The 21,733-nt window shown below is 40.3% G+C and overlaps 1 protein-coding gene across 6 annotated transcripts in view; it reads left to right on the top strand.

Annotated features, from left to right (window-relative positions):
- KATNAL2 (katanin catalytic subunit A1 like 2) overlaps positions 1 to 21,362 on the top strand; it is a 31,320-nt gene extending 9,958 nt beyond the window's left edge. For 4 of the 6 annotated variants that reach the window (XM_054809775.1, XM_054809780.1, XM_054809777.1 and 1 more), the window contains 11 exons: positions 926 to 1,036; positions 1,532 to 1,630; positions 2,421 to 2,498; positions 4,597 to 4,695; positions 5,213 to 5,276; positions 6,560 to 6,678; positions 8,771 to 8,862; positions 10,752 to 10,862; positions 19,341 to 19,503; positions 20,498 to 20,600; positions 20,933 to 21,362. In XM_054809775.1, the coding sequence (XP_054665750.1) occupies positions 926 to 1,036; positions 1,532 to 1,630; positions 2,421 to 2,498; positions 4,597 to 4,695; positions 5,213 to 5,276; positions 6,560 to 6,678; positions 8,771 to 8,862; positions 10,752 to 10,862; positions 19,341 to 19,503; positions 20,498 to 20,600; positions 20,933 to 21,072 (1,179 nt within the window). In that variant the 3' untranslated portion in view covers positions 21,073 to 21,362. The remainder of the gene's footprint in view (positions 1 to 925; positions 1,037 to 1,531; positions 1,631 to 2,420; positions 2,499 to 4,596; positions 4,696 to 5,212; positions 5,277 to 6,559; positions 6,679 to 8,770; positions 8,863 to 10,751; positions 10,863 to 19,340; positions 19,504 to 20,497; positions 20,601 to 20,932) is intronic. The other 2 variants (XM_054809779.1, XM_054809781.1) reach the window with 2 other exon arrangements.
- The last annotated feature ends 371 nt before the right edge of the window (positions 21,363 to 21,733 follow it).

Raw genomic sequence — 21,733 nt, 5'->3', positions numbered from 1 at the left:
TGCAAGACTTCAGGAGAATATGCTGTCTGGCTGTGCATTGGGGAGCAAGTCACAGGCAAAAAGTAGAGAAAAAGGAGTCATACAATTCAATCTACAGTGAAAGCAACCAGAGTTTTCCCAGTAACTCCAGTAGATTCATCCTTCAGTGCCAGAAAGCCAGACAAACAAACCAAGTAGAAAGTCTGGTGTTAGTTGTAAGCATCTTCACAGTACATAAGGTGATCAAGATCCAGGAGAGTAATTTGGCTGTGTAATTTTCAGTTTTGGAGTCTCGTTTTGGTAAGATTGCAATGAGAACGATTTTATTACCATCCCTTACAGAGGAGGGAGCAAGAACAGCAGGTTGGTGGGCAAGCACCGTGTCTGTTACAGCTTTTGAGGAACTTTGTGAAGTGAGCCTCTTTTTTTTTTTTTTTTGAAGTTCTTGTCCATATTTCTGCATAGGGTGGATCTCACCTTTGACTAGCTCTCTCACCTTTGACTAGTTCTCTCACCTTTAAAAAAAAATAGCTTTTGGACACTACAGCAATGACTGCTATGAAGTGAATGTCACAGTAACTTACAATCCTAAAATGGCTCCTCATTTCTGAGTTGACATGCTGTGCCTTATACTTGCCTGTCGTTTCCACTGTTTGTAAGTGTCTCTTCTCATAGCTATGTAAAATGCTGGTTTCTACAACTTAAAATGGAAGCTCCGCGCATGAAATAACTTGAATGCTGAGCTGTAGAGCCATGGCTTTCACCACTGCTGTCACCTGTGAGATGAAGCTAACTAAATGTACAACGGTCTGACAAATATGGTACTATTGTTGCAACTTCCATGTAATGATATACATGAAGAGGTGGGATGATAACCTATGATGGAATGATATCTGTAAATCGTCTATTTGGCAACACATGTGCTTTAAAATGGATTTTTCCTTAGAATAATGACAGTGCAGTTACTCTGGAGCAATCTGACTTTGGCTTAAGCATCTCAGCAATCAACAAAACTGGAGGAGACGGCACTCATTCAAGAAGGGTTGGTGGAAACCTGGTATGTGATTTATGACAGAAATGTGTATGTAGAAAAAACACATGAAAATTTTTCACAAATATCAAATGTGAGCTTTTTGTGTCTATTTTTATATAAAATGTATAGTTAGCTGAAGGGTTAATTTTATGATTTGGGCAGTAATTCTTTGCATAGGAGGCTCCGCTTGCATTAAATAGTATTTCAAACATTGTCAAGAAGGAAAAATATTTTTGTTTTTAAAACCCAGTGGTAATAGCTAAAACTGAAGATAAATTTCAAATTCCTGAATGAGATAAGAGGCTCTGCAATTAAATTGTTGTACTGACTGAGGAGATGTGTGGGGTTTTTTCCCCATTGCTACCACAGATTCCATGGTCAGTTTTTGCCATATTTAGGACTGTATGTGCAGTAAGGAAACCCACTGCTGTAATGGCAAGCAAAATCTGGCCTGATGCAATTTTAACAGCACAGTTACCATCATGGGAAAGCCTATCACAACATTATTTTCGCCTTTAGGGCCAGGTAGTTGACTTCTATGGGATAATCCAGGATGCTGTCAAAGTATCATCAAATGGAATAGCCTCGAACAGCCTTAATTGTGATCCAGATCCATCAGTAAGTGTTTCTGTTCATATTTCCATCCAATGAATATAAACAACAGTTTTATAAGATAAAAATAAAACACTGCTACAATGTTGTCTTTGTTCCTAAGTGCTAAAAAGGGCTTAGATTTCTGAGTGGTGTATTTCCTTCTTGAATGGACAGTCATACTTGATACTGGTCTAATCTGTTTACAGTTGTTTACTCTTTGAACATGAAAGTAGGCAAAAAATACAAATGATACCTTATGATTCCCCTCCCCCCTGCCAAAACTGCAGAAACTCACAGAACCTCTTAGGGTGAAGTTCTGGTTCCTTTGAAGTCAGTACGTTATTTAGTGCTCACCTCAGCTGAGGCAAGAACAGAGTTTAGATAGTCGAGACAAATTTTCTGTAATCACTCCTTGACACAAGCCATAGTTTCTCAGACAGTCCATCCAACTTACTTGGTGTCAGCCTGCCCAGCAACTGCTACACTTGAAGAAATTTTCAAAGCAGAGAGTGTGACAATGTGGTCACCCATAGTTATGTTTTTCACTCCTCTTAATCTTTTTAGGGCATGTTTAGGACTACATGTGCACTAAGAGACCTGCTCATTTTAATGTTAATTCAGGATTAGATTCTGTCAGATGAAAAGATGAGTTACTGCAATTATGGCTTACTTCAAAGTCTTTTTTATTATCCTTATTTTTACAGCTTTAAAAGTTGATATTATTATGATGTATCAGCTTTTTTGAAAGTATTTCATTGTTCATCTGTTTAAAAATAATTGAAGTCTGACAACAATTTGTGTTTGTCTTTTTTAGGAACGATTATTGAAACCCCTTAGTGCTTTTATTGGCATGACTGGTGAGATGAGAGAACTTGCAACAGTTGTAAGCAAAGTAAGATTGGATCTCCATTTCGGTTGTACAGAGATCTTGGTTATCTTTCTCATTTGAGAATGCTGTTTGTTTCTTTTTTACTGTCACTGATGGTGCTTGTTCTTGAATCTGCAAGCTATTTTTCTTATCATGCAACTCGCAACAAGTCATTCTTTACGTGTCACAGTGTTTCTTTCTGATACACAATGGGAGGAAGTAATTAAGACCATTCCTTTCTAATGGGGAACATATAATGTAATCATGCTGTACCCATGAGACTGTCATAGCTTTTCCCTTTGTTCTTATTGCTACAGAAAATGTACAATACCTCACTGAAAAGAGAGATTTAAATATATTAGCTAATACCAACTCTTATCTAATGTATTATCTAACTGTGATTAAATGATGGGAAAAACCTTGATTCACCTCTGTGGGTTCAGTTTCCATTCAAGGCATTGGGCTGTATTCAGTGTGGATGGTGTGCCAGTATTGCAGCAGTATCCTGATTCTGAGTATATCTACCAGATACTATGTACCAAATTCATTAGACATTGATATTCTCACATTCTTTTTTAATACTAGTCCTGTGCGTTCCATTGCACTGTCTGCATGATCTGGACTCCTTGTCTTTTTTGCTTGGAGCAGTTGAGAGATGCTCTTACCGGAGGCACAGGAGCTGCATGGGCAGCATCAGTAACACGCTGTATCCCAGGGCAGACTGGGGATTCTTCATTTAAATTACTGTCTGTTTTTTCATTTATGGTAAACCTTTAAAATAGTGTTGTTCTTTAACAAAAAGCAATAGGCTTGCCTTAGCCTTCATTATAGTATGTTTTTTAAATTGTGCCTGTATGTTCCTAGTTGCTATGGTAATCAACACTGTGTAAATCAATAAAAATAAATAGCATGTGGTATCTATTTCACATCACATCTAATTTAATTTGGAAACAGTTATGGAAGTCTCTACTTAGTATCATAAATCTGATTCATCTTAATTTGCTGTTAATAGAAAGGGAAAGTGTAATCTACTCTATATAGATAATTTTTCTAATTGTATTAAATCAAATTTTCCCCACGGATATAAGCACGTAATTTTTCTTTAGTCTCTGGGGACTGCCTGTTTTTATTGGAGAGCAGAATTTATCCCAGGTATTTGTATTGAGGATGTGATATTTTCTGCAGAACAATTAGTCTCTGGAACGCAAAGCCACCAAATATTACTAAGGCAAATGGAAAGATTCACAGAAGATTTGGAAAGTTTGATGAATTAAATGAAATTAATTTAGTGAGTGCTTCAGGGCATAGACTAATTACCGACTATCTTTTGATAGATGCTTAGGGGAAAATTTTCCTGCTGTTACAGAGTTTCTCACACCTTTTCTTGCAGCATACAAAATGTGTCATAGCGTGGAGTAAATAGCATTTTTTCACGTTACTTATAAGTTAAGTAATAGGTGCAGCCATAAAGTTACTGAACATCAAGTTTAAACCAAACAAAAGTATTTTCATATTGCACATGATTAAACTGTGGAACTCATTACTACAGAATAAGCATGTTCAAAAAAGAGGTAAGAGAAATTTACTGAAGAATGAATGTCAAAGGATGTTTGAACTCAAAGACTAAGATATAATTTTAATTATCAAAGTCCTTTGGTTGCAGATTTTGGTGAATGTAAATATGAACCAACATGTCACTCCTATTGCTTTTTTTTTTTTTTTAAAAAAACATCCAATACTTGCCAGCATCAGAGACAAAACATTAGGGTTGGTGAACCTTCATGTCATGATAGCTCTTCGTATGTTAGCTGGTTACTGAAACCAACTGACAGAAAACAGATCTGAGAGACAGATCTGCTCAGCATACACATTTGGCTGTGTATATGCTCTTAGGGAAACCGGGGGCTTGAGGGGAAGCAAGGCACAGTGCAGCAGCTCTGTAGAAATGATTGCTGTGTATGCTTTCCTCTTGGGAGGTCCCTAGTATGTAGGGTTAAATAATAGAGTTTGTATCACTTAATAGGACTCTTACTTTATAACTGACTCGATTCTTTTACTTTGCCAGAGGTCATTATCCTCGTGCACAAGAAATTTTACTAACGGGATGCGCTGTATGTTGCAGGATATTTATCTCCATAATCCAAATGTGAAGTGGGATGATATTATTGGACTGGATGCAGCTAAAAGACTAGTCAAGGAAGCAGTTGTTTATCCCATAAGGGTATGGCACTAAATAATTTTGAGAAAACCAGTGTTGAGCTTGTTAGCATTTTCCTTGTAATTATGGTGATATTTTAGAGTTGTCACTATTTCTGTGCTTTTGCAGACAGTTCGTGTTAGAACTATTCCTGCTTCTGTTTCATCTGATAATGGTGTACACATTCTCCTATAGGAAAATGGCCTTTGATATTAAAATAATAAGTTTTGGGTCCTATTCTTTGGCACCTTTGGCGATGTAAGAGGTGCTGGATTTGGTCTTTTAATTCAATGGGAAGTGACTTAGAGAATGTCAAACCAATTGCATTTGAAGAATTCACTTAATTTCAAATGGTAAATACAATATTCTTCTCACTCGGATCATATATATTGTATTGGTTTGGAGGGTTTTGTCCCTTCTCTTCAAATTTCTTAGGTTTCCTGAATGCATTGGGAGCAATGGGGAGTAGGGGTTAGAATCCCTTGCATTTTGTTATAGATGATACATTTTTAATCCCTGAATTACTTTTCGGTTTCCACAGTACCCCCAGCTGTTTACAGGCATTCTGTCTCCTTGGAAAGGATTACTGCTGTATGGACCACCAGGTATGAAAAGCTTTACACCATATCCATTTGTTTGTCACTGCTTCTGTCTTTGTCCCCCAGATAAATCATTGATGCTAATTAGATCAAACGTGTTGATAAAGAACATATTCTGTAATGTGAAATAAAAGGAGACAGTGGTGGATGATTACATCTGCCTCTCACACTGAAACATGTCCATTTGCCTTTCTCACAACCCTTGACTATTGCTACTATTTCTGAATCTTCCAAAAAACAGTACTTACACTAACCAGAGGAGTGAGAACTCATATCTCTGGTTTTACTCAGCTTGGGCCATATAATTCATGTTTGGCTTGACCTGATTACAAAGTGTGAATAAATCTGGCATGGATTTATGAAAGAAAATGTCCTTTCTTTCTTCTTCTTTCTTCTGCATTTGGGAGTTGTTTTGGAAATGGGATGGAAACTTTGCCCTCTGCTGTGCTAGCTGGGTGTTTTCCATCTCATCACAGCTTCACTGCTCCCTCTGCTCCACTTGAGACATGCACTGCCACCACGTGTGTGGCTGGGAGGGGACAGAGAGAGTACAAGTACCATCTGAATCAGGTTGCAAAGGCTGTCACTGCAGGAAACTCCATTTGTTCCTGTGAATGTTTGATGTACTTGCCACAGAAGGCATCTGACCATTTCAGCGTGTACTACTTCAGAATTTGGGGAATGCATTTGCAGTGCTGTTTTACCTGAGCTTCTCCAGACAATTCTGGAAGGGTCACAAAGCTGATCAGAGGGCTGGAGCACCTCTCCTGTGAGGACAGGCTGAGAGAGTTGGGGTTGTTCAGCCTGGAGAAGAGAGGGCTCCAGGGAGACCTTATTGTGGCCTTTCAATACTTAAAGGGGGCTTATAAGAAAGATGGAGAGAGACTTTTTAGTAGAGCCTGTAGCAACAGGACAAGGCATAATGGTTTTAAACTAAAGGAGGGGAGATTCAGACTAGATATAAGGAAGAAATCTATTATACTGAGGGTGGTGAAACACTGGCACAGGTTGCCCAGAGAGGTGGTAGATGCCCCATCCCTGGAAACATTCAAGGTCAGGTTGGACGGGGCTCTGAGCAACCTGATCTGGTTGCAGATGTCCCTGCCCGTGGCAGGGGGGTTGGACTGGATGGTCTTTAGAGGTCCCTTCCAACCCAAACCATTCTGCGATTTTATTACTTTTTCTATTTTAGTGTTTTTATCTGAGTGACAGTAGGATGAGAGGAATTACTCAAACATTTGCATTGTATTTCTTTAGAGAGTGAATTTCTTCAACACTGTTGTTTGCAGGTACTGGAAAAACTTTGCTTGCCAAGGCTGTTGCCACAGAATGCAATACAACCTTTTTCAACATATCGGCATCCACCATTGTCAGCAAATGGAGGGGTGATTCAGAAAAACTTGTCCGGGTAAGAATTATTATCTCATTTATTACACTTTAAAAACCATCAGGTTCCCACTTAAAGAACGGGAGTTTAAGGCAGAACTGGAAAGTAAGTATACCTCTGATACTCATAATCTTTCCTGTCTTGGATGAAACATGTGACTCTGTTCATATCTAGCTTATAAAATGGGAATAACATCAATTCTGCAGTCTCACAATGGATTCTTGCTGTGGAATTTTAGTTCTGTAATGTAAGATGAAGCAGATGTCCTGAAGGCAGCAAAGATTTTTGACTCACTGAATAAGAGACAGGCAAGCAGATTTCCTAACTAAAGCAGTGTTTGCTTAATGACCCCTCCAAAGTGCTTCACATCCTTTCTGCAAGGGTTGGCTCCTAGGCTCCCTAAAAAATGTTATTTAGATTCCCAAATTCCCTACTATTCTTAGCCTTCAGGGCACAGAATTGGCAAAGAATTCCCTTGTCGCAAAGATTTTACAGTCAAACGCAGATGTAATGTTTTAAGGAAGATAGTTTGATGGTAAATGGGTAAATGTATTTTTTCATATAGACTAGCAAGCAGTATGCATGGCTCAACTGTGGTACAAAACAATTCAGGGATTCAGGTGTAGCATCTGTGCCCTAAGATGCCCATCCTAATCTCTCTGTAATGTCCACCATTTCAGTGTAAGAAATCCGCAAGCTCTTAGCCTTCCTTTATGCTCATCTCTTAGGCTACACTTCAGATAGATGGATAGCTCTTGAAAATGAATAATTGTATCAGAATGCACTCAGCAAATGGCATTACAAGCATTGTTAATCTCTCTTGAAATTTAAGCAATGTCTGCAGTGTAATTATTCTTCTTGTGTCCTTTAAAATGGCACATTTTTCTTCTAACATTCACCTCCTATGTTATTGATGCTCTTGACATCTGTCTCCCTAGCTTCCTAGAAGTTTCTCTTCTGGCAGGAGTAGGAATGGGACAGTCTGTTTTTTGACACCACTATCCAGAAGGGGTTTTGTGAACATGCTGCAGCATTTGCAATGATATTGAATTTGTGGGATTTCACCCTTACTTGAGTTTTTGGCAGAATCCAAAAATGAAATAAGATTGTGGATTTGGGACAGCTCTAAGAAAAGTATTGTGTGAATTTATATCCTACAATGACATGAGGCTGGTGCAGGAGTTTCGTGAAGTATATGTGGGTTTTGTGGTCATTTGGAGGCATCTCCACTCCTGTTTTCCTCAGTTCTTAGCTGTCTTGGTGTGATTTTAGATTTGTAATAAAATTGTAGACTGGTCATGAACTACTTGTGACTCTGGGCAAATAATTTAAACCCTGTGCTTCATATCCAAAGTGTAGAAAATAATCTCTATCTTTTTAAATTTGATTTTTTTAAGTGTTCAGGTTAAAAAGTGCTGGATTAATATATATTGTTAGTGATATTTAAAATCTCAAAGAACACTTCACTGAAGAAGAACCGACAACATGTTCTTACTGCTAATATAAGCCTCTCTGTGTTTACAGAAACATAGATGAAACTTCTTTCTCCAAAGAACAGACCCAGATTTTTTTGTGTCAGCTTAATATTTCATTTTTTAATCTTGACTGTTCAAGCACTTTATGTTTGTTTTTAACAGGAAAAACAAAAGAACTGCTTGATTCTTATCAAGAGAATCAGTCCATTTTCTTTCATTGTGGTTCAGCTGACTTTTTATTTTCTCAAATCCTTATTTAAAAAACTACAAATGGAGCAACAACAAAAGACGGATGTTTAATCTCTGGTAACAATTTAGGAGTTCCCAGAATCCTCTGATGGATCATTTTCTTCTATCCTATTATTCACAGGGTACTCTGATAGGATTTAGCCAGAAAGATTTACATATAAAGACAGGATTACAAGCCTGTGTTCTTTATATCTCCTTTACAAACCTTTCAGAATTTGAGAGGATTCAGGGACCCTTAGCCTACCCAGAGCTTTTTCCCAGCAGATATCCCTTTCTGTCCTAGAAGTTTGGAATGTGGCTACTGTTATTTATCTTCTATGCCATTGGCCCTTAATGCCTTTTTGTGTTAGTTTATCTTTCCTCTCACATTTATTCTTCTCTCTAAACAGGTGTTATTTGAGCTTGCCCGGTACCATGCTCCTTCCACAATTTTCTTGGACGAGCTGGAGTCAGTTATGAGTCAAAGAGGCACTATTTCTGGGTAACTGACCACTTCCTATGGCTTTAGGAGAATATTTGTCCTTCTTTTACTGCATCTTTCAGTAGCGTTTGTGTTCAGGTGCTCACCAATGTTTCATCATACAGTGTACCTGTTAGAAACCAGTCTTAGCTAGAGTAAAGCTTGAGCCTACTCTATAAAGTTCAATAGGAGCATGACTGGGCCCCTGAAAGTCTCATCTTTTAGATTTTATTGATATGATAATTACTCTGAGTGATAATGGTAGTTTCAACGATTTTTTATTAAGTATTTATCCTTTTGTTCCGTTGACAACTTTAGGAGCCTCGCAGTGTCTTATTGTCAGAGTCTCTATCGGCTCCCAAAGTACTGCTTCATGGAAGCATTGCATACACTGTGGCGACTTAGAGCGAGATGTAGTGGTGGTTTCATTCACAGCAGATGAGATCAGTAGAGAAGCAAGCATGAAACTCAGGTTGCATGAAGATTAGCAAGGCACTAAGGGTCCAGCAAGATTGTGAGAAGGAGGGAGGTGCAAGAGTGTACAACCAGTGGTGCTGTACTTTAAAATAAGGGATTTGAAGTAGAAATAAAGGCAGTGGCAGTGAAATAACAGTTGATTTGTTAGAGGCGAGTAATAAGCAGCCGATTCTGTGGACAGTTTGGACAGGCTTAGGTGCAGCAGGATAAGAGATGGCGTGTACACAGTGGAATGTCATTTTCATTAATGGGACAAATTTTGGTGGCACTGTCAGGACAGATATAGGAATGGGAGGATGTTGTTATTGTCATCCATTGTGTAGACAGTTTATAGTTAAAACAGATTGAAAAGGTTAGGGATGAGGGAGAAGCAGGAGAAATATAAAAATGTTGTTATAACCATTAGGAGCCCATTACAGTGGATTTTATGTACTGTAAATTATATGCTTGCAAAGATGTATAAATAGAATATGCCATATCATAAAGACATAACGTGTAATAATTGTCAGTTAATAGCTATAAATCAGGGGCCAAATTTTGCCTTCATGTATATTTTTAAAAGCTCTCATTAGCATCACTGGATTATATACTTTAATAAGGATTTTTATGTAAGTTTATGTAGTTATTTTTACATATCCTTATTAAATATTGACATAGCACCAATGTGTGGCTGCCTTTGCAGAAATAAGGCATTAAACATGAGTTGTAGTTCTTACCATCGAAGGCCCTGGTGTTTTCTCTGCATTTGATCCAGGAGTTTCCAAGAACTTCACATCTGGGACCAAGAGTTCAAATTGGTTTCCTGCAAAATTGGTTACCTGGATCAGGACCAGAATTCTGAGCACTTTGCTTAAGTTCCCCTTCTCTTTTTAAGGAAGGGGATCCTTTCTGGGTGGTTTCTACCCCATTTTAAAATTCATTTCAATACAGGATATTCTTCTGTTTGCTTCTGATAAAACATTTTGCAAAATACTGAAATCAGAAGTAGGTGTATCTTCATGTGGCCACTTCACGTTCACTCACAGAAAAAAATGCCAGTAGTTGCCCTGAATCGGTAGGTGTGTTAGTTATTTAGTGGCAACTTTCACATTATAAAAATACTCTTATATAGATCAATCAATCAAAGCCTTAGCTGCTTTCCTGTAAACATTAACATTGTGTGGAGATTAATATGAAGAAAAAAATAAAAATAAATATTTTCTTTGGATTCACTAATAGTGACTTCTCCTCACTTTAATGCATTGAAAAGAGTCCATTTAAGTAATCATTAGAAAGCCTGATTTTAATGCTTAGATGTTAGCTAATGGAGCTTAATCATGCTTTGAACTGGGGCAAAACTGTGACAAGGGCTCAGTTGCTGTGAATGACACTGTATAAATAAAGATGATTACTTTAATGCACTGAGCAAATAACATTTCTCTGAATCTTGGTAGTGGTGAACATGAAGGAAGTCGGCGGATGAAAACAGAATTACTGGTGCAGATGGATGGCTTGGCCCGATCTGATGATCTTGTATTTGTTTTAGCAGCTTCCAATCTGCCATGGTAAGAGATCCAGAGAGTACATTTTGAATACATTTGCATGAGCTTCTAAGCACAGATAAAGATTTTATTTAGACTTTTGCAGAAAAAGCCTTGATATTTGGTTAAAGCATTTAAAGATTAATTTGAAGCTTTTACTTTTAAACTCTACAATTCTTGCTATTTGCACCACATGAGAATAATCCATAATAAAGTCAACATATGCTGGTGCTACCAGCTGCTAATATTTAAAATGGAGTATTTGACTTTATAGGCAAGTTATTTACTATGTTTAAGCTAAGAAGGGTTTCAGCCTGGAACTGTAAGGTGCTTAAAACATCTAGTGCTTAGAAGGATACTCCATAAATAGGAATGTTGGATTTTATTGGTATCAAAAGTGACTTTTAAAAGTTGAGGGACAAAATTCTTCAGTTTCTTTAACATAACAGAACAGAAGAACAAACGGTTTAAGACTGGAACTAGGGCACTTCATCATGCTGCTTCTCAAAATGGGCAGGATGTGTATTGAGAATAAGACAGACGGGAGAGGATGCGGGAGGGAGGTAACACTTGTAGCGTAACAACTGAGGATGCTTGGGGGAGTCCAACCAACAGCAGAAAATGGCCAACTCATGCTCTCCTTGAATAGCATCTCCCACAGCCACTATCAAAGCTAGCATGTTGATCTGGCTTGATCATTCATCTGAACCAGTGTAGTATATCTTTTTCTTTCATACAAAACATTATCAAATGGTTGCAAATGGTACGTGGGGAAAACAACAGCTGTTGGTTAAGCACAGCTATTTTTAGCAGTCTGATTTGTAGCTCATTAATCATTTCCCAGAGTAGGAGCCAACGCCTGCACAGGAAATTGAAGCACATTGATGATGGGCTTGTTTTTGAAGTTAGTTTTCATAGGTCTGGAATTAGTCTGTGGATTTCTCTCTGCCCTGAGATTCCTCCCATCCATGGGCTATCAATCCATGAAGTCTTCAGTAGAAGAACATCTTTTCCTGCTGATAAATCTGTGTGTTGAAAGCAGAGAGGGGAACCTCGGCAAAGTAAACTGTGGAAATTATCCGTTTAGTGAGGGACAGTCTTGGAGGCATATGTCTGCAAAAAAGATGAGTTAGGCATAAGAAGATTTTTTTTCCATGCTTACTCCTCTCCCTGAAGTGTACATGAAGCAGAGAAATACAAAGTGTCTCCTGGGGGCAGATCGACTGAATGGCCAATGTTTTTGCAGTTTCCTGATCATCATAGCACTGAGGTCTGTCTTGATACCTGTGTCCCTAAAGGCATGCAGACCTAGTGGCCCTATTCACCTCTCACATTAGAGGTGGTCAAGCGAGGAGTCTGAAAAGGACAAGACAGCGGTCCTGTTTCCCAGGAACTTCAAGCCATGGTCTGGGAAACGTTTGGTGGAGCCCAATGGCAGGTGTTCACAGGAATGAGCTTGTGTGAGCAGCGGCTCAGCAGCATTTCAAGTTGTGATACTTGAAATGTGACTGACAGGCACCTTGTTAGTTAACGTGACACTCACCCAGCCCCTGCAGTGTGATGGCCACAGAGCAGGGCATCCAAAACCGGCTGGGAGCAAGAGAGGGCTCTGCACTCACAAAACCACAGGCTTCATTCCTGGATTGGTTTTCATGATTAGTGATTTTTTGGCTGATTCTCATGAGGTTGCCATGGAAAGATGTGTTGGAAAAGCCTCTCTGTGTGACTGGAGGGCTCTGGGCTGTGATCAGCTGGCTGTTGCTGGCCATAGGGAGTGTCCGAGTGAATAACACAGTGAGTGCATCCGCAGCCACTTGCTTGTGAGTACTTGTTAAAAACCATAGGCTCCTAGTGCATATTTTGTTTTGTATAACATACAAATGCACTTCTCGGTCATAACACACCACCTAATTCTATGATTGATTCTATGATTCTAATGTTCTCTCACAAAGTTTGTGGTAATGCGTTATTCCTCTCCTTAGCTGATAGCCTTTTCGGCAGGCCTGGCTTAAAGGCCAAGGGAACAGGCAAAGAGAATTAAACAGAAGTGATGTTGGTGTCTTGGAATTAAGGCTCAAAGGTAATATTTTCAATCAGTCCCATGTGGCCTGTAAACCTGGCCTGTTTCAAAACATGTAGGAGCTGAGAAGCTTGAGTCCTTCAGAGAGGCAGGAAGATGTGTCCCCCCAAGTCTCAATGGATGACTTTGCCATATGGTGTTTCCTGCATGATGAGCAGAGGGGTGTTTTACCCCAGTCCATCATCTTTCATGAACTTCATGGGCAATGTTCACGTCACATAAGTTTGGCACCTAGGGTAGAAGGCAAGTTTCCCCTGCTATGAGAAAGTCATAGAATCATAGCATCATAGACTGGTTTGGGTTGGAAGGTACCTCAAAGCCCATCTAGTTCTGACCTCCTGCCATGGGCAGGGACACCCTCCACTAGACCAGGTTGCCCAAAACCCCATCCAGCCTGGCCTTGAACACTGCCAGGGATGGAGCATCCACAGCTTCTCTGGGCAACCTGTTCCAGTGCCTCACCACCCTCCCAGTGAAAAATTTCTTCCTTATATCTAATCTAAATCTACCTTATTTTAGTTTAAAGCCATTAAGTCAGCAGCAAAAGAACAAATGCAGCAATTTGGAGCAATTGAGAGATCCACAGGGGTCACTGCTTTTTAACATCCTCATCAATGAGTTGGATGATGGGACAGACCCTCAGCAAGTCTGCAGATGATACAAAGCTGAGAGGAGTAGCTGATAGACCAGAGGGACCTTGATGGGCTGGAGGAATGAGCCCACAGGAATTCCATGAAAGCTCAAGTGTGGGTGATCAAACACTGGCACAGGTTGCTTAGGGGGTTGTGGAGTCTCCATCCTTGGTGATGCTCAAAACCCAACTGGATGTGGTCTTGAGCAATCTGATTTGAGCAGAGGGTTGGACTAAATGATCTCCAGCCATCAAAGCAGTGGCCTAATCTAGGGACCATGAGAGTAATTCAAAGTATTTCTCTCTTCTGAATGTAACAAAGCCTAAGGAGAGTGGTCTTCTAAGTTAGATATAGAGGCACAGTTGCTGCATAAAAACAGGCAGTGTGTTACCCTCATTAAAATTAGATTAATTAAAAATATATAAGAACTCGCTTGAGAATTACACAGTTCTTCTCTGGTGTAAAGGCTGGAGTTTGTCCATCAAGGGAAGAGACCTAATCTGCCTCCTTCTACAAGCCTGTCTTTCCCTCTGCGTTTTCTTTCCTAATGCAAAACCTTATGTTTCCCATACAGACAAGGAAGGATACGTCAGGGAGCCACCAGGCAGATGTCTTACCTGCTGAAATTCAAGTTCCAAAAAGGTGACATGTTCAGAGGTTTTCATCTGCCTCTCTCTGTGGCCTGCCCAGGGCTTTCAGGCTCTATAACTAGGAGAATGGCTGTGTGGGCACCTAAAATTTATGTAGAAATTAGATGTACAAGTTATGCTGGTTCCTACCCTGGCCCAACAGTGTGAGTACAAAGCCATCGCTGGCTTTTATAGCCATAATAGCAGAATCCGTGTGTTGGTTTGGGGGATTTATGCCTTGGACAAACTCATGAATTTAAATCAGTACAAAATCCACCCCATTTTGTGTTCCAGTATCTACATGAAAGGAACTGAACAGAATTTGATTTAATTACGTTCCAGTCATGTAAGAAAATGCTGAAGAATAAATAGCTACTGTGTGTGAACATTTAAGTTTCAAAGATAATTAATACATTAATAACCTATTTGTTTCTTTATGGTTCATTAGTAATACACTATAAATGTTCATGTTATTGTAGCATCATTACTCATTCAGAAGGAGAAACTCTGAGCAGCGCATTTCACCTTTCCATGCTCTCTTAAATTATCCCGTGAGTAGCTAAGCTTCACATGTAATGCTGCAGCATGGCAGTATTAAAGGAGATGAGATGTCTTTAGAGGATCCGTGTCTTTCTACCCTTGCACACTGGTTTGAAAGGAAAAATTGGGTATTTGAAACCCTCCGAGGAAGAGTTTAGAGATAGCAACTGGTCTGAAGGTCATGAACAGCACAATTTCTCACCACTTGAAGCCAATGCTCAGCTGGTGCTGGTTGTAGGGATCTTGGAGGTGTGTTAATGTAAGCGTGAGGCTGACCTCGCTCTGCTGCTGCGGAGAGATTCCTGCATGTGTCGTGGTACTGCGTGTCTGTCTTATGCAACCGATAAATTCTTTCTGGAAAGTCACACAAAAAATTACAGGACACAGTTTTGAGTGTTTTACACATTTGATGTTGGATCATTTTGTAATTCTGAAGTGCTGATTTCTGCAAAATTGCTTCTTTGAAACATAAATGACACAGCTTTTTAAAAGTAGATCCAAAATGACAAGATCTCTGTTTTGGGATAACCGCTCCCACGTAAGGTTGGCAATCTTTGTCGGTATGAGGGGGGCAGCTGAGCCACTGGGAGAAGCCAGCTGTCACTTTTGGAAGTTTTATACCTGAGAGTGTAGAATTTCCTTTTGGACTTTCTCAACATTGCTCATGGGCAGGCTGGATCTTGCCCTCTCTTAAGCAAATCCAACCTGTGAGTGTAATGACAAGGTTATCTGGCAGAAATGTGCCTACCACAGAGAAAACGCTTAAAGATGTGGCCAAGTATATGCTTAGAAGGGTGTTTTAGGGGGATGGAAAGATAATGAAAACCATGGGTATCTTACATCATCACTGAGGCTCACTGCCTCAGGGAATTTGGGAGTGTCTGCTTCCAGAGAGGTTGGTGGGGTTTGAACCCCCTTTAAGATCTCAGCTATAAGTTTACAGATTATTTTTATGTGTATTAGGCAACATTCAGTCCTACTGTAAGACCTCAGACTTCAGCTGCATAGGGATATTTCATAACAAAGTGTCAAAATACCTAGTACTACAGTCTGAGGTTGTGGCTTCACAACACAGCCCTGTGTTCTTCCAAACATTTGGTATTAAGCTGGATTTCAAGAGATTTGTTTAACTTGGATATTTATTGATCATGAAAATATTAGTACCAAGCTGCTTTTAGATGAATGAAAAAAAGCCTAAACAAAGCTCTTTACACTGTCCTAAGCTGCACTGCAGCTATTGATCTTCCTCTTCAGCCAGTGCTTGCTGGCTATCAGCAAGGCACTTTCTATTGAGAAATTACTTGTTGAAATAGTTCAACATAATTAAATAAAATAAAGGCCTCATGAGTGAAGAAATAGAAGTGATCCTTAACCACGTAGTGAATGTTTCCTAATGTAGTAGTGCATTTAATTTGACTTCCATTGCAGTTTTGCTTTCTTCTCTCTCCCCACCCTCAGGGTGGGTAAAGCTTTGGTGCAGGCTGATGGACTCTTCCCTTCTGTCCAGGCTGAGTCCTGTCAGAGCTGTGAGCTCACGGCCAAGATGGATTCAAGGAGAGGTGGGCTGTGAAACCCAAATCAGATCTGAGATTACCCTGTAGTGAGCCCTTTCCTTTGCTCTCAGCAGTGCACGGTGTGTACGGTGGAGGAGAGCGAGGAAGGAGAGTGGAGGAGGATGGTGTGGGGAAGCCCAAAGAGGAGCAGGAGAAAATGTGGAGTGAGAACAAGCTTTCAGGTGGTGGTGGCTCTGCCCAGGCCGTCTGGGAGGTGGGAAGCGTGAGAAGCTCGCTCACTCCTGGTGCCTTTTCCTCTAGACCACTGCAGTGATGATTGCACTAGGCAGGGATTAATTACAGACCAGTCAGCCCTTGTTGCTGTTTCTGGGATCAGCTCTGGAGTTGTTGAGGTCTCTTCATGTCTGCCAAAACCGCATTTGTTACCCTTCTGGAAATGAAAATAGGTGTTTGTCTTGTTTATCTTCATGAAATTGGGAGTGATAACATGGCGTGATGCCTTGTGATGTCAACCTGGAGGAGCTCTGAAAAACCACCCTCTTTCATAGGTCCTGTACAGCTTTGCTTATCTTTTCATGAACATTTCTTAATACTTTTTTTGGCTATTATTTCAGAGAATATTTTGGTTGGCTCAGTGCTTATTATCCTATTCTGGTTAATGTCACTTAACCTTGCATTTGATCACTAACAAAACAATTTAGCAAACAACCTAAACACTTAAGATAACAAAAATATATATCTTTCTTTTCTTCTTTAGCCAACAAGCAGGGTCACTGTAACCTTTCTGGATAAATAGAGCAAATTCTGTATATCAGGACTTATTTACAGAACATGGCCAGGGGCTGCACACAACTGTGATCTTGGGGGCCACCCCAGAAGTGCTCTGAGGCAGGAAGAATGATGGAAAACATCAACGTTTAGGTGATTTGTAGGGTATTTGCAGAAACTCTGGCTCTGGTTGTCCTTTGCCTGCAAGGGTGGTTTAGCGTACCTGCGCGGGCACCACTAAAACCCTGAGAACTTTTGCCTTGTTTACAAGGAGGATGGCAATGTGGATGAATAACAGCCAAGGGGTTGGTGAGCCAGAGGGTAATTATTTCCAGCCAAGGAAAGCAATTTTGAGGAGAAGCTGAGCTGAAAAATGCATTTGGAAGGAGAGCAGGGACTAAAATGGTTCTTTGTCCATTCTGGGTGGGCCCCTGTGCGAGAGGCCTTGCACTGAATGTTGCACAGCATCTTAAACAGCCTAAAAATATCAATAATAGTAATATCAACATACCAACAGCTATTGATTAGCAAACTCTGGTATTTACTTCCAAGACCTTGATTAGAAGTACTGGGATGGATTGGAGCTAATTCCTGTTGTCCAATGAATCCCTGTTGTTCTGGGTTTCTAATCTTTGCTTTCATTGCCTGTCGCTCAGCGCACGTGGAACAAGCTCTCCCAAACCAAGAGGTCCTTTCTGGGGAGAGGGATGCTTCTGTTCCCGCTGAGCTGAGAGCCAGGCACGCTGAGGTCTGCAGAAAACTTCGACAGGCACCTATATGGGGATTTGGGAGCCCATGTTTGGTTTTCTTTATCATGTGCTATGCTAGTAGAAAATATTTGCTATTAAAATAAAGGACAAGTCACCAAAGGTGACAGAAATGAGCTCTGTTGGTGTGCTACAGGTCTATTCTGAGCTGGCAGTTTGAGCTGCCTGTAAATTGAAGAGGGGTTTCACAGAAGAAGCGTTGCTTGAATGTTGACTTTTGCTGGCAAAAGGATTTCACTTGGGGAATCGGGAAAGGTAGAGGCAGGTTTATTTAAGTGTACCTATGGTCCCAGATTGCAGGCACAGTCCTCCCCTTCTGCTCTAGCCAACAAGCATGGGAATGGTGCTTAGAGCTGCTGTTTTTCTGTCTCCACGAGACACATTGAAGTGTGTTTCCCCTTGATGACTGTCTCGGCAGGTGTGAGGACTAAATTATATTTTAAACTGAAATATCAAGTCTGTGACTGAATGGGACCAGTAGAGAAAGGTTAGTACAGCACTTGGAAGGATAATAGCTCATAGCAGCTCCTGGAAGGCACTGGAGAAATTTATGAGTAAGTATTTTGTAGCAGCTGTTTCTTCTTGAAAATTGTATGGATGACTGGGGTACTTGTAGACTGTTCCCATTACACAAGTGACAAGGGATGAACTGGAGTAGGCATTTGTATTCAGTTGCTTCGTTGTTTTACCATTAGATGCAAAAAACTGAAAAGCACTTGGGGAAAAAACTAGATGAAAATGAACTGTCTGGACGTGTGTCTGAGAGGAGCTGGCGTGCCAGGCATGCCGGGCGTACCAGGACTCCTGACACTTTATAGGATCTGTGACACTGGCAAGAAGGACTATTTCTAGATGGTGATGAAAAGCACTCAGACAGGGACAGAAAGAAACATTAGTTTTTCTTTCAAGCTTCCTTTGTGCGTCACAAGCAAGTAAAAATGAAGAGTAGTCCACATCTTCTGTATTTTACTTTTTTCTTTTATCAGTGTTGATGTTGACAGCATCATGGTTTTTGCTCACTGACACATTTAACCAGCCTGTCCATCCTTCACATGATCCTTTTTTTTAAGGCTGTTTTCCTTTGTTCCTGTATTATTTGTAATTTGTATTGCAGGAGCAGTCTTAGATCAACATCTTGTTCTGCCATAAACATGGCCCTTCAGTCTGCATTTTATACCTACTAAGCATCCCTGACAAAGTAGCAATTAATTAGTCCAGACAGTGCCCCAGACAGACAATTTGTAATGTCTCCTTAATAGCAAAGGGAGAAAGGGAGAGGTGGTTACTGATGAGACACACTGCAAATGAGTACCAGAGCCAGGGAAGATAACTACAACTTCTGATTGTTATTGTGAAGCCTCATTGTCACAAGCCAGCATATCACTAATATACTGAACAGGAATACACTGGATAATTAATGTTTTGGTTTATTTTGGTTTTTTTTTCAAAATTAGGTTGATAAAGTTATACGTGGGGTTGAAAAATGCCAACCTGCAGTGAGCAGCTTGCTGTCAAAGCCATGTCTCTGCAACGAGACACGATGAGATGATTCCTCTACTCCTTTGCTTGCAGGGAGTTAGATTCCGCCATGCTGCGGCGGTTGGAGAAGAGGATTTTGGTCAACCTTCCAAGTAAAGAGGCACGGCAGGTGATGATCCAGCACTGGCTGCCTCCTCTGAGCAACAGCGGAGGAGTGGAGCTGAGAACAGATCTAGACTACAGCTTGCTCGGCCAGGTGAGACACGCTGCAGCAGGGACAATGCCCACTCAGTGCTTGAGGTCTTTCAGGATGGGAAGCATAAGCAAGAGTGACATACATCACCCACAGCAGTGACGTTATGCTGTGGCCAGAGGTCCAGAGGGTTGGGATGGCACTTCTGTATACAGTAACTGCAACATACATAGCTGGGCCAAGGACCTCAGCTCAGCGTGAGGCTCCAGGCAAAGGGAAACCAGCCAGACGTGGGGCTGAATGTTTCACAGGCACTTACCTGGCCATGGAAATCACAGAGCTCTGCTTGCAGAATGGTGTATTCTGATCCTCTCTGTTGGGCCAACTTTCCAGCCTTAAATACAGGGAGACTTCCAGCAACAGTATATTTTATCACTCTTCCCACCAGGCTGGGAGCACTTCCAATTCATCAGGGTAATGAAGAGTTAATTGTGTAGGGAAGGTTTGTCACAGCTCCACTGCTGCGGGAGAAAAGAGCATTTAAACAGTGAAGATATTGACTAGGTATCAGGCTCTCTTCATTTAGCCCTCTGTCACATCCTAAATTCTCTGAAAATATCTTACAGCTTACCCAATTGGCCCTTTTTACGTCTGTTCACAGAGCATTACTGCTCAGGTCTTCTTTCATAAATGTTAATAAGGAAATAGTTATTTTATTAACAGGAAAGCCAGGAACAGACAAAGAAAGGTGGGGTTTATTTGACCTATGGAAAATTGCCCTTTAGAAAGAAAATGTCCGGTATTTTCCTTGCTCCTACAAGGTACTGTGGGCATGCAAAACAAGAACAAGTGACAGGGGAGGGTACACATAAAAGTATATATGTCTGTGTATGTGCGTTTATATATAGACACATATAAATACATTTCAGACAGGAATAGACTTTACAAATATTTTATATATATATATATAGTATATAAAATAGATATGCTTCTAAGTGCCATTCCTGTCAGATTTGCAAGCCTGTAAGCTGTATGTGTCATTCTGATCCCATCACAGGAAACAGATGGGTACTCCGGCTCAGACATTAAACTTGTGTGCAAGGAAGCAGCTATGAGACCAGTGAGGAAAATTTTCGATGCTCTTGAAAATCATCAGCCAGGTACCACAGCTCTAAGTAGAGAATCCCATCTGGGAAATGCTGACCTACTGCTGTAACTCTAGATATTACAATGTTAACCCCAGCAGGTGGAGCTCTGTTATCTCCTTAGGAAAGTTTTAAACTGTATTTCTAAAACATCTACCTAAGCTAACATTTCTGAAAATTAGGCCTTTCTTTAAAGCTGTCACCACCTGCGCTCTGTGCACAAACGTGACTTTTTCTTCTATCACACTAGGTTCATTCTTTTTTCATAAACAAAGCGTTGCAGTAGGCAGGAGCATAACAGAATGTCTTTTGGTAATAACAGTATTTAATAATTCTTTTCTCTTTAGGTAACAGTAACTTATCTGTGATCCGATTAGATACAATCACAACCACAGATTTCCTGGATGTGATTGCCCACACCAAGCCGTCAGCAAAGAATCTAAGCCAGAAGTACACAGCTTGGCAGAGAGAATTTGAGTCAGTTTGAAAAGGAACACCTCAAAAGATTGAAAACTTCCAAGAATTTTGCTATCCAGAATGGCATTGCCTTGCCTTCAAAGGATTGAACAGTGATGGGGAAGGAAGTGCTGTTGTTTCCAGGAAAGAGAATGCAGTGACAAATATCGGGGAAATCTTTTATTAGCTGTTTTCAATGACCATTCAAAAAATATTCTGCATGGAAATAATGTGATGACAGTTGCTATGTAATGAAGACTCCAACCTTAATTTTATGTATAAAGACTTAAAAGATTGCTTGCTTCTCAGTCTTTATTCGTGACAGTTGTTTACTGGTTTGGAGTAGAACTGGAGCAGAAAGCTCGTTAAGAACAGTTAGATGATTAGTGTAATTCTCATTTTCTGAGACTTACTGAAGCATCACAATCGGCATAGCTTTACCAGAATGATCTGAACCCCTTTTAATGAAACCTAAGTGACTGCTTTCAGTGAAATTCCAGACCTTAGCAGCACCTTGCAATGTGGTTTGTCATCATTTTCAGCCAAGATCAAAGCCTTGACATGCCAAATGTGTTGCTTTCCAGTTGGTTTGGGGTATTTCCAAGGTGGAAAAGGCAAGGAATTAGAGGAAGCCGGAGACATTGTAGAAAATCTGCAGATTTAGGCTAATCTAACTAGAAATTGTATTGGTG

Source organism: Grus americana, chromosome Z, assembly GCF_028858705.1.
Source record: "Grus americana isolate bGruAme1 chromosome Z, bGruAme1.mat, whole genome shotgun sequence".
Lineage (NCBI taxonomy): Eukaryota > Metazoa > Chordata > Aves > Gruiformes > Gruidae > Grus > Grus americana.
This window is presented reverse-complemented; position numbering and strand designations above follow the sequence as displayed.